At 41.0% G+C, this 12341-nt stretch overlaps 2 protein-coding genes across 3 annotated transcripts; both read right to left on the reverse strand.

Annotated features, from left to right (window-relative positions):
• Positions 1–4349: 4349 nt before the first annotated feature.
• On the reverse strand, positions 4350–6954 carry LOC133899407 (large ribosomal subunit protein eL38z/eL38y). Its single transcript, XM_062340397.1, has 3 exons — positions 6809–6954; positions 5428–5611; positions 4350–4574 (listed from the first exon to the last, which is right to left on the reverse strand). The coding sequence occupies exons 1-3, from the start codon at positions 6809–6811 to the stop codon at positions 4552–4554; spliced, it is 210 nt and encodes a 69-aa protein (XP_062196381.1). The 5' UTR covers positions 6812–6954; the 3' UTR covers positions 4350–4551.
• A 352-nt stretch (positions 6955–7306) lies between these two features.
• Positions 7307–12218, reverse strand: LOC133899405 (methionine aminopeptidase 2B-like). 2 transcript variants are annotated; one of them, XM_062340394.1, is made up of 13 exons: positions 11821–12216; positions 10944–11040; positions 10102–10225; positions 9940–9976; positions 9754–9861; positions 9447–9546; positions 9206–9351; positions 9039–9130; positions 8817–8911; positions 8411–8507; positions 8178–8321; positions 7766–7983; positions 7307–7684 (listed from the first exon to the last, which is right to left on the reverse strand). In XM_062340394.1, exons 2-13 carry the CDS (start codon positions 11010–11012, stop codon positions 7574–7576), a joined length of 1341 nt encoding a protein of 446 aa, XP_062196378.1. In that variant the 5' UTR covers positions 11013–11040; positions 11821–12216; the 3' UTR covers positions 7307–7573. The 2 variants fall into 2 exon arrangements, with proteins under 2 accessions (XP_062196378.1, XP_062196377.1); XM_062340393.1 differs by having other exon boundaries at positions 7307–7983; positions 11821–12218.
• Between the last annotated feature and the right edge of the window lie 123 nt (positions 12219–12341).

Raw genomic sequence — 12341 nt, forward strand, 5'->3', positions numbered from 1 at the left:
ACAGGATTACATCTTTTTTATGAGATGTGTGTTTAAAAGATAAAACTCACTAATTTCACTGAATTACTACTTTTTTCGCCCAATAATTTCGCTGAACTATTTAACAAGATCCATGAGCTGAGCAGCTACTCGCTCAAGTCCAAAAAAAAATATAGTTTTGGATTATATGTAGTTAATTGTTCAAATTTTGACTATAAATTATTTCTTATGTATTAAGTTTAAATATTTAAGAATAACACGAATAGATTTTAACTATGTTTTATTAATATATTAAAATAAAAAGTTATAGTTAAAGCTGTATTTTGAAGATCATATCGATGTTCAAGATTACTTTTATTTTGAATTGAAGGGAGTATAAACGTGAGCCCCAGTCGAAGCTTGCTTGCCTACGGCAAACAGAAACAGAGTCAAACCTTGTTTGGTCAACGACTGCACGAATCACAGTCGGATTAGCTACCGACACTGCAGTATTCTGACTTCAGAGGTTAAACAAATACTAATGCAACGGCGGTAATTACTCCTGCTCTTCCTTTAAATTCTACGTTAAAAAAGGGGGATAATTCTACTAAAATAAATTATCTCTACAGATTCTAGAAGGCTACATAATCCAAAATATGATTGCCCATTTGGTCAGCATTGGAATAATGCAGTCGCTGCTGATGAATAATTGATAGGGATCTCGTAACTACTGTATAATGTATTGCCGGTTGGTAATCCAATCGCCAGTGTATTCAAATGTTTTTGTGCTTGCTAGCATCGTGTATTAGAGCTGTCAGTATCCATTGCATATCGCCCAAGAACACCGGTAGGTGCATCCTTGTATGTAATCCATATGGATAACAAAGCAAGGACAAAAGTATTTTGGTTCAGTTGACTGACCTGGTTTGCACACAATGCATGTGGTACTGGTGGTTGATATTTGATAAGGTTGATCATGTTGTTATATCTCAAGCATGCATATTTCTCTTTCACTTGAAAGTATGTTTAGTTTATCTCTTTTTCTTGGATAACTATATTTCCTCTTGAAAGCAGAAGAACAAAAAGAGTGAAACTTGCATGGGCACGAGCTCAACTTTTATTTGCTAACATAAGTTAGACCCTTTTGGAACAAAGAAATTGTGGAGAAAAATGGAGGAAGTGAATCCAGAGAAAAAAAATCCTGTGACTGCACTTTGGATTGTACGGTCGATGCATAGGAATTTCATAGGAGAGGAAGTTTTCCTCTAACCGCGTGTTAGAATTCCTCCAAAATATTTATTTTCAAATATTCAAACTTAATATATAAAAAGTAATTTGTAATTAAAATTTGAAATAGTTGAATACACGTAATTTAAAACAACACTTATTTGTCACTAGATAGAGTACAATCTCTCTCTCTCTTACTAATAAGCATCCACGTCTAAAATTCCTCGGTTTTCCTGTGAAGCAGCCAAACACCTCGAAAAGCCAGCGCACTCGTTTTCCATATTCATACGTTTTAAGAATCTCGCATTTCAAAGGAAACTTAACCTGGCAATCAAGTAAGAAACCACCATTTTTTTTCCTCGAAATTGAAAACAGAAGCCATGTGGCACTAGGCCCAAGTTCTCCATGAAGCCTAAATGGTGGTATAAAAAATGGTCTCGACTCGAATTTTAAGGAAATTAGGGTACTGCCCTAGCCTTTGCTCAACTTGCAAGGAACTACACAAGAACAAATCCACCCACTACTACTTTATTGCAATAACTCGTTTAGAAAAATTGAGTCTACTTTTCCCATGCGTAGTGTTAATGCCTGATAATGTTTTTTCCCTCCAAAGTACATTTTTCCTAATCACTTAACGTATTGTTTGGAATATAGGGATCTTGCAGGGACTGCATAATATCTATAGGAACTCCATAAAATGCAAGCCTTTCAAATGTCCTAAAATGAGAGGAGTTTGAAAGAGTGACTAGCTTTCACCTGGCCGGCAACCATCATGGCGAGAGTGAGACCCAAAGCATTCTGATGAGTAACAAACTTGTTGGATGTATGTAAAGTCGGTTATATATATTATTGAGTTTAAATTGAATGGTTATGGATAGAGTTTAAGTTGAACTGGTATTCTTGAGCCTATAAATATTAGATGCTATCATTATAACCACGGTATGATAAACAAATGAATAATAGGAAGGAGTGTCCATAGTTATATTACGACAATATAGATAGATGGTTAAACCTTGTTAAAAAACATCATGTCTAGATATCATTAATGTTGTATTTGACTTTATGATCTTAATAATGCTTCCTAACAAAACTAATTCTATAGTTCGGATCTGCACACTGTCAAGCCTCAAGCGTTGCATGGTCCATACAGATCATCACAGAACAGTTAGGCAACTGAAGTACAGTTGGCGAGCATGTGCTTTCGCTCACTCGGACTGTCCCCAACACTTGGGCGTTATTGGTTCTGCCAGAGCACTCGGCAGGATTTTCAACCTTTGATTATTTAGTGAAAAAAATAAGTAATTTTGTAATATAATCTATACTTATGTGAGCAACCCAATACGATCTCTTCTTAGACAGGCTAAGCACACGCAATCAATCAAACATACCCTATTACATCTTCCACAGCCTGTCTCTCTGGATACTAGCCAGACTCAAACTGGTCCTTAGAAACGGAGATATTTTTGGCATTTTTGTTTATACAAATAGGCTTTTAAATTGCTCTAGTTTTCATGTGCATGTGGCAGCTGCACGGGATGTCGGCGCCAACATGGGGGCAGAGCAGATGAGCTGCACGGGATCACCATTGCAAGAGCAAGATGACATTATGACAAAGAAGCATCACACCGGAGATGAAGATAACCAAATGTTACGGGTAAATTTGTTTTCTGCATAGATTCATCGTTCAAGTGTTTTAATTTGTGAGCCATTGGGCTTCTGGAATGCAAGAATTTCACACGAAACAGTTGGACTGCTGCATGATCGTATAGAACTCCGCATTGCTAAGGAATCATGTAAGAAGCTTACATTTTCCTATAAATTTTTGCATTGAGTTCACAACTAAATGAGTAACAACAATTCAGTATGCACAGGATCTGGATCGTTGCTAGTGCTACATCTCACATGCATGTGTGGGACTGTGGGGGCAGTGAAAGAGGGGCCTCTGGCTTTCTGAGCACAGCATGATCTGTTGTGTTTGTGTATTAAGGCCACCAGGGCACAGCATGATACAGTAAGCCAATCTTTGCCTTCCCATGATGCGATGCCAACCATCGATCTCATCCTAGCTGTATAATTTGCCAGGGATGCATGGCTGCATGGCTGCATGAGTTGATGACTGCGCATGTCTAGATCGATCATATTTCTCTGCCGCTCCAGAACATGATCTGCTCAAAGTTCAGATCAATTCTGTGGCCAAGACAAGCCTTCCGGAGATGCTACTGACTGGCCTACTTCTGCAGAGGCGGCCATGATTTATTTTCTCGTTTTTATTTTTTTTATTTTTCTTTATCTCTAATAACTTTTTTTTAAAGGATTTATGAAAGAAAAAGAGAATTTTGGAGTGAAAGAGAATAACCTTTAGAATCCTTTCGTAAAAAATATATAAAAAAATCGTTAGAGCGCTGAAAGAAACGAGAACCTCTTCACAAAAGAAACAGAACTTGTAAAGAAAAATCGTTAAAGATAATGGATGGCTCTATCGATGGGTGCTCTCAAGTCTGAACTGAACGTGGCATACATCGTGATAAACAGCTACTTGCCTACTATTCTACTCTACTGATCATACTTGTACAGTTGTACAGCTGCTGCTAGTCTACTATGAGGTTTTTTTAACGATAAATAAAATTTATCGGTCACCGATAAATATGATTTATCGAATATACCAGACCAAAATTCAAATAAAATAATTATAAATATGGTAATTTTTTTTATCGAAGTCTACCAATAGATCTAATAAATTGGATATACCGGGCCGAAAATTGTTTCGCTAGTCTACTACAGCTGCACCATGCGATTATGCGACTATCCGAGTATGTGTGTACTGCAGCCTCCACGTACGGCCAGCTACCTCACGCGGTTAAGCATAATTGAATTGTCAGGCCAGTCCGTCCATTTCATTCCATGGTCAACATTACATGGCCATCAATGGCATCATTACAAGTGAATTCTTTTGAAGAACGATCTCACAGATATGGTTCTCGGAATGGCGACCTGTTTCTCATGATTCTTTTGTAAATTGCAACACTAATCTCCATATCCATTTCTCTATTGCTACGATTGTAATGTAATGGCATTAATGGCGTTTCTTTTTCGAAGATTTGAATTTAACCGATCTTTTTACCGCCTGCAAATTCATAGCATCACGCAGTTCAAACAACAAATCAGAAGCAACACGAAGTTCAAACAACAAATAAGCTGAAAGCTGCATCCCGGAACAGGCAAAAAGGTAATTCTCCCAAAATTCGAGATCTACAAATCCAAGACTGACAAGTCTAATTGCTTAGGGTCCAGAGGTACATGGAAGAGCATGCTCTACTAATGACAAGGAAGCTTAGGTAGTTCATCACGATGTTGTCTTCTCTATCTTCAGACCTCTTGTACGCTCAAACCTGCATCATCGGATGTTTTAAGTTTAAATGAGGAACTTAGACTTCTATTGGCCTACTGGTATTGAGCGAATGAAAATGAGAAAATTCTGCTGACAGCTGAAACGGGACAGCGATTTCACAAATGCCAAACAGCAGAGACAACATGTTGGACACAGTTCTGGCTGAGATTATCCTGTCCCTCAGATCTCATAGCTATTGCCCATCACTGATGAACAAAGTACAGACTAGTTTTAACCACAAGCCTACATGTCAAAAGGAATAAAGACAAGGCTTGAAGCTAAAACCACTGGAGAATTCATCTACGGTCCAATAATTTTATCTTCAATGGGACACCACTAACTGAGCTTGAAAATCACAACCATGACACTCAATAGAAATGAAATATGTACTCGGTTCACCCAAAAAACAAGGTAGAACGAAAGAGATATTACATAGGTGTCCCTCAGATCTCATAGCTATTAACGGCCATCATTGACGAATCCAAAATGGTTTTAGCCACAAGCCATCAATTCATCAAAAGAATATGATGGATGGCTTGAAGCTAAAACCAGCCTTCAATCATCTTTGGACCAAAACTTCATCTTCACTGGGACAGTAACTTGGCAGATACTAAACAACTAAGTCATGACGTCAACCCAATAAAAAATAAGGAACACTAATACCATGTTGCAGATAGCTCACAAAAAGTGAGAACGATAATTCCAATCAATAATACAAGCATAGAGTTTCAAGATACCAGAACTGAAGCAAGATTATACAACAACAACAACAAAGCCTTTGTCCCAAGCAAGTTGGGGTAGGCTAACCTCTTATGGAGATGAAGCAAGATTATGCGGATTAAAATTGTGCTAACCTGGTGGGAGAGATTGCTTCAACTTGTTTGCCTTCTCAGCATCGAAGACGCAGAGGGTGTACAAGTACTTGGAGCAGCGCACCTTGAACTTGACAACATCCTTGCTCCTCTTGATCTTCACAGAACGGGCATCCTTCCTCCTGGCGGTGAGAAGGAAGTCCTTGATCTCATGGATCTGCTTTGGCTACAGATACACCAAAGAATTGTTTAAAAAGGATGTTGGGCAAAGCATGGCCATAGGACGTCAATCTCTATCTATCTATCCCACTAATCCGCATGGGCCACGAATCCTTCAGCCGCTCGGCCCAACTGCCTCCACTTGGCTACTGCCACCGCGCGTGGACCTTGGCTCCAGGCCAGCCCACACTTGCACTCGGCTCCACGCAAGGCCCATCTGGTCTTCCCTCTGGACCACCTGCGCAACACACCTGACAGGCCGGTCCACTTGCTGTGCACCAGGCTGCTCCCAAGCCCATGCGAACATGCTGCTGTAGCCCACCGTGCTCCTGTGCTGCATCATCATGCGAGGGAGCCATGCATGCAACAGCCACCATCTACTTCTACTTCTACTACTACTTAACAATCAATTACAATATCTCATGAAAATTTTCGGCTCCAGTTACATCGCCCAGGCAATTAACTAGTTTACAACAAAATACTAACAGCATGGCAATAGGCCCATCACAACTAAATCACAAAGCAAGCTTCCACATACATGCGATATAATAGAAAGAGCAGCGTTTCAATCACAGTTTATTTAACTTTCACACCTATTCACTAGTCATTACATCAGCCGATGCCAAGCACTGTCCCAAAACAAAATTTTGAGCAGCATGCAATCAAACAGGCACTGTGACACCCTAACCTCGGGATGCGAGGCACATAAAATGTACTCCAAGTAGCACACAAGTGATAAACTAGAATGGTAACCAGGGTAAACCAAAGTACAGCACCTACAACTATCAGACTAATTCCTCGCAGCAATGCAGCCTATGATGAGTGTAATAACAATTTCCGCTAAAAAGAAGCCACAGCAGCAAATAGGATAAAGGTTGTAGGCACCGTATCAAGAAGTACCTCTGCTTGTGACAGATTTCACAGGGAGGCCACAGAACATCATAAGCAGCGAGCAAACCCTCATGTGACCAAACTATCCCACACTACCCAACAGTAACCAAGGGATACAGGATCTACAAAATGTCACAGCAAGAACATCGTGTAGAAAAATTCCCACCACTTCTACAACTCCACACAACACGCCAACTACCAACTAGCTAGTACCATCACGCAGCCATAGAACTACACTGTGGCGAGACGAACTGATGCGCTAGTGCAGGATATGGAACAGCGGAGGGAGGGGAAGGGATTAGAGGACAGTTACCATCTTCCTCTTGGGACCTGGGAGTCGTCGAGTCCTTCTCGCGGCAGCGGCTGGGATCCCACGGGAAGAAGGAAATGCAGAGACGGCGGCGGGCGGGAGGGGGGAGGATTATATAGCGCCCGTGGTTAAAACCCTAGACGAGAGCGATTCCGGAAATGCCCTCGTGCTCTATCGCTGCAGGTGGGACCGGGAGGATGGGAGAGCTCTTACGGTGGTGGGCCGCATTCGGATGGGCTCAGATGGGCCTGAATAAATTTGGGCTTTGAACTTGGGCCTCCGGTTCCATAACACAGTGACATTTTTTTTTCTTTTGCGTTCCAATCGCAGCCTCACGTTAACTCTCCAACGAAAAGTTTCTAAATAAATTTCTATACTAAGATATGCCAATAAAATTTTAGTGGTTAAATTGGTTACTTGAAGGTAGTACATCGAAAGCAGAAAACCTGTCTACACAGCGGCTATAAAGAACGATTGCACATTTTATCGTAGACGCAATAATGCAGTAAAATCCATGTTTCCAGGACAAGGTATTACTTCTCATGACAATCTTTACGGAGGTTATCCAACATAGTAGTACAAGGGGGCAGCAACTTCAGCTCATCGAAAAACACGTTTCCACACATTCCGGACTCAAATTTGAGAGAGTGCCAAATTATTTATCTGACTCTGATATGTCCTATGATCCACAAACAGGTAGTACACAGGTTGCGCAAAAACGGTGTGCACTCATCGCAAACAACCGGTACAAAAGGAGCTGCGCTGCAATCAGTAGTCGTCGCCTCTGGATATGACCTCTTTGCAGGTTGGCCGGAGTAAGATTGTGTGCTCAAACTGTGAGACATAGCTTCCCCTCACGTCACACAATGGCGGGTACGGCTGCAAACAGAGCAAGAAACTGTGAATAACCATGGCGATAACAAGATTCGGACTGGAGTGGAGATGGAGCTTTTCACATACCTGAATAATACCAACATCACAGAGATTTTTCAGAGCCATGAGATACTTGGTCTCACCAAGGCGGTCCAAGTACCGGCGACAAAAAGCGAGTGTTCCAAAGTTGTTGTTGATAGTCCCAAGTAGTTGCTTGGCTTTTGCTACCCTCAAAGGCACATGTCCAACATCAAAGTTCTTCATATAATGACTGCATTCTAAATCCTCCCGGACAAATCCCCTTCCTGCAAACATCATGAAGCTTATGAAATGTCTTCATGGATTTGAACATATGTCAAAGACAATAACTTTGCATTTGGCAGACAAGAAGGGCCATATAAAGTGATTTTTTCCTTTTTGCAAAACTATTAATGATGTAACAAAAAAGAAACTTTGGTATATGTCGATCTATGAGTTCAAGGTACATAGAGTAACATACCGGTAGATCCAAAAGTTTCAATGGCATAAAATTCCCCTTCCTCCATTTTTGTTTGTTCTCCACCTTTAACAATCGGAACTGATTTCCCAGCATGGATTTGATATGGCCCAATGCTATGTCCATTGAGGTTCCGAACACTTTTTACTGTGACACAAGCAATAACATAAATTGATTTGTCAAATTTTAGTTTTCACTTTATATTACACATAACAGATACTTGAAGCCGCACGCACCTTGGAAAACTTTCCCATTGATTTCAACCTCATAGGACTCCATGACTTCCTGGATTGCAGCACCAACATCGCAAAGCCGTGCATCTATTCCAGCTTCCTGAAATGAAGGAAGAGATCAAATCACTATTGCACAGATTACAGGAGAAATAGCTTCAGATACAAACACATATATATCAAATCATTAACAGGTGAAAACAAAACAGAATTCAGGTCCAGAAAAGTAACTATACAGAACCAGTTACAGAGATGCCAACACACACTACAATGGACCACAATAAATCATGTATTTAGAACACACTTAAATGTGTCACATTTGGAGCAAAGGGCCTTACTTTTCTGAAACCAAGTGGAGTTCTATTGATAGAGCACAATTTTCAGAAAGTGCACAGAAATATGTAGAAATTACCTTGATTCCAGTATTTGTCGCATCTTTTGTTGCTTGAAGCAATGGATCAAACATGGGATTGAATGCAACAGTAAATGCACAATCAACTATGTACCCTGGAAAGAATCACCGAGTTAGTTTTGCAATTAGGAATTGGCCTGAATTTATACTTTCAATGGGAAGCCTACACTAGATATCATAAAAAAACATAGAAGATACAACAAAACAAAATAATTGACGGACCATCTATATGTGTTCCAAAATCCAGCTTCATCACATCATCGTACTGTAATACAGTTTTGTCACCAGCGTTTGGAGTCCAGTGAGCTGCAACCCTATGAATTGCACTTTTCTTCATCAATTTGCGAAGGAAATGCAGAACTTGGAAACTTTATAGAAGAATACCGTACCAATTCAAGGAGCACCCTGTTGGAAAGGCAATACCAGCTTGCAGTCCATTCTCCTTGATAAGTTTCCGGACCATGTTTTCCAATGTTTCACATAGATCAATCATTAACATTCCTGGCTTTATAATGCTCCTCATATATTTCCGCACCTAGCAAATCAGAACAGATGCTGTAGAATTGAAACCAACGACAGATAAAATTAAAATTAAGCTGCAAACAAATTAACAGGGAGCGTATTTCAAACCTGTCTATGAACTTCTGCTGCTCGGCGAACAGAGTTGTACATCGGCTTTTGCAGTCGTTCCAGTTCCCTCTTTTCCTCACTAGTTGTTCTCCATAAATTGCTGAAGAGAAAAGCATATACATTTGTAAACAGTTACCAACAATTAATTAGGTTACTTCAAAGAGTTGCTGATAGTTAAAAAGATGAAAACTTCCCTTTTTTTATTCATTTCAGTTAAGTCCTTCATATGATTAAAAGCCAACATATTCTGACATAGGATAGTTCCTTTCAATAAAACTTCCACTAATGGTGATAGAATTGTGCTTACTCATCCTTATATTGCTGGATTTCACCCTCAGGAAAGTCTCCTGAAGGGAAAAGCTCATCAACAGGTATTGATGGAGGTTCTGTCTGCTGGAGAGGGTCCTTCTTCTTTCTACAGAAGACACGAGACATCCTTGTGAAACAAACAGACCAAACAAGAATAGTAATGGTTCAATTGAACGGAACCTACTTGGCTTTGCTTTTCTTCCTTTTCTTCTTTCCAGCTTCTGAAGAATATCAATTTCAAAGACAACCGTTAAACTAAACTCACCCAAATGCTAGATAGAACAGAAGAAGCTTCAGCTGTAGATGAGAAGCTCGGCAATTAGAACTTGCAAGGTAGAGCTGTCACCTGGTGCTCCATCTTGAGATGGGCCATCAGCTTGGGCTTCGTCATCATCCTCTGGTGGTGAGGACTGAACTGCAGGAACTGCACCATTGCTATTTGCAACTTTTCCTTCTTTACTCAGATTCTCCTGCAACAAAACCAGAAGTTTAGTTGCCATTAAAGAAGATATACAGCAATGCAAAGGTCAAGCAAGAGAAGGATGTCATATAACTATATAAGTGTTATGTGCAGGAATTACTGTTTACGCAAGAGAAGAATTAATCTAAATCTCCCCCAATATTCTAAATCTCCCCAATCTATAGTCTAATCCCTCCCCTAGCAACCGAAGCCGCCCGTCTATCCTTCCAGTGGATGTTTATCCCCCTTTTGATCCTAGGATCATAACAATAAGGCTCATCAATCCATGTAGGCCTTACCACTTGTTGGGGTCTTCCAATCATATATTACTTTCAAACTGAGTTTTGGAAAAGCTACCCATGTCTTCTAATCGAAAGCTAGTAACCACTATTATGATAATTCTGGTCATTAGCTACAAGGGCAAATCCATATAAAGCGTGATTGCAACGTGACCAAGCGAACCAATGAATAGGGAAATATTGCATTAACATGAGTATGCAAGAGACAATGGGCAGTTATCATGACTATAGGACCAACTCTGCAAACAAAATAACTGTCAATAGCATTGTGTGGTTGTTTTTGTCTGTCCCCTGATTTTATCCATCTACACATATAAGCATCAAAGATGAAATATGCCAAAGCAAGCATGCTCTGCTATTTAGAAAGAGCATTAGTGATTCACTGCGTAGGCCATGGAAAAAAAGGAACTGCTGCAACATAATACTTACTTCCGTTTCTTGCTTTTGTCCAACATGTAATGCCTCCATCTCCTTTGTTGTTGCATCAACCACAGCCATATTGTATATTTCTAAAGCAGTTTCAAACCTGAATGAGCGAATAAACAAAACTATAAGCACCTATATATCCCAGGAAAAATAACATTTCAAAATAATTATATATTCATCGTTAGGCAAATAAGGCCCTTTTGTTTGGGCTGAGGCTTTTCCAAAGTCTGCTTCTGGTTTGAGACCCTGGAGAGGCTGCTTTTCCATAAGCTGCTTCTGTAAAAGTTGTGGCCATTTGGCAACCCTGCTTTTGGATGGGCTAGCTGATGGCTTTTGAGCTGAATGAAGTGTGCAATGTCTGTAATGCCTCTTAACTGTTTGCAGTGAATTTATTTGATTATGTAAACTGTTTTTAATAGTTCTTATAGCCTCTTGCATTTATCACTCCAAGGGTCTGTTACCAGCCTTGATCTCCTCAACACAAATTTGGCAAAACACTGTTGTGGCTTGGGGATCCCAATTGGCTATGCATTTTGTCTTCTCAGTCATTTAGTGTTGCCAAAAAATGTAATTGGTAAAGAACATGAACAGCTACAATATGATGCAGCAAACATATCGGCCGGAAAAATGGTGCATATACATGAAAATGGTACTGCATATAAATGAAGATTGGCTGAAACATTAATTTCCATGTAACACAACGCATCACAGCAATTTGGAGCTAGGACTACAATCGGTATTGCATATACATGAATCTGTCCTAGCATCGGGAGACTAGCAAGCATCCAATTGTTTGAATCTATCCTAGCAGCAAGCACACGAGTACACGGGCACGCCTAAGGTGGATCCGGTGGAGAGGAGTGCCAATTTTTTTTTTTACCTTGACCGTGGCTTGGGGGATCTTGGCGGCTTGGGCGGCTTGGGGGAGATCTGCTCGTCGGGTTCCTCGGCGGTGTGGAGGCTTCAGAGATGATGCCGGCGTGGGGGAGGTCTGTTGCAGTTCCTCGGCGGCGTTGGGTATCTCAACGGCCTGGGGCAGCTCGGGAACGAGGGCTCGCCGACGAGGAAGGATGGTTCGACGCCGGGGCTTCGGGGGCTGCGACGTGGAGGAAGGCAAGCACGACGTGGGAGAAGGAGGGTCGGGCACTCCACGGCGCTGACCGCAGGCGGCGGCGGCTGGACGCGAAACCCTAGCCTCGGACCAGTCGCCTTGCGCGAACGGGTGGCGAGCGCGGCCTGGAGTCTCGAATGGGGAAGGGGATGAAGAAATTGCAGAGAGTTCCGGTATATAAATGATGGCAGCGGTTGTATTGCCCGCCCGCAAAAGCCACAGAAAGCAACCCGGGACTTGTTTCAGACTTTCAGTAAAACTAAGTTACGTGTGTTATAATAAAAAAATAT

Source organism: Phragmites australis, chromosome 18 (assembly GCF_958298935.1).
Source record: "Phragmites australis chromosome 18, lpPhrAust1.1, whole genome shotgun sequence".
Classification (NCBI taxonomy): domain Eukaryota; kingdom Viridiplantae; phylum Streptophyta; class Magnoliopsida; order Poales; family Poaceae; genus Phragmites; species Phragmites australis.

Excerpts from the sequence above, each read along its gene's own strand:
- LOC133899405 (XM_062340393.1), bottom strand. The coding sequence starts at position 11,012 with ATGGCTGTGGTTGATGCAACAACAAAGGAGATGGAGGCATTACATGTT. Across the intron at positions 9,352-9,446 it reads CAGCAGAAGTTCATAGACAG|GTGCGGAAATATATGAGGAG; the intron begins GTTTGAAATACG and ends CTGATTTGCTAG. Across the intron at positions 8,508-8,816 it reads CGACAAATACTGGAATCAAG|GAAGCTGGAATAGATGCACG; the intron begins GTAATTTCTACA and ends CCTTCATTTCAG.
- LOC133899407 (XM_062340397.1), bottom strand. Across the intron at positions 4,575-5,427 it reads GAAGCAATCTCTCCCACCAG|GTTTGAGCGTACAAGAGGTC; the intron begins GTTAGCACAATT and ends CCGATGATGCAG.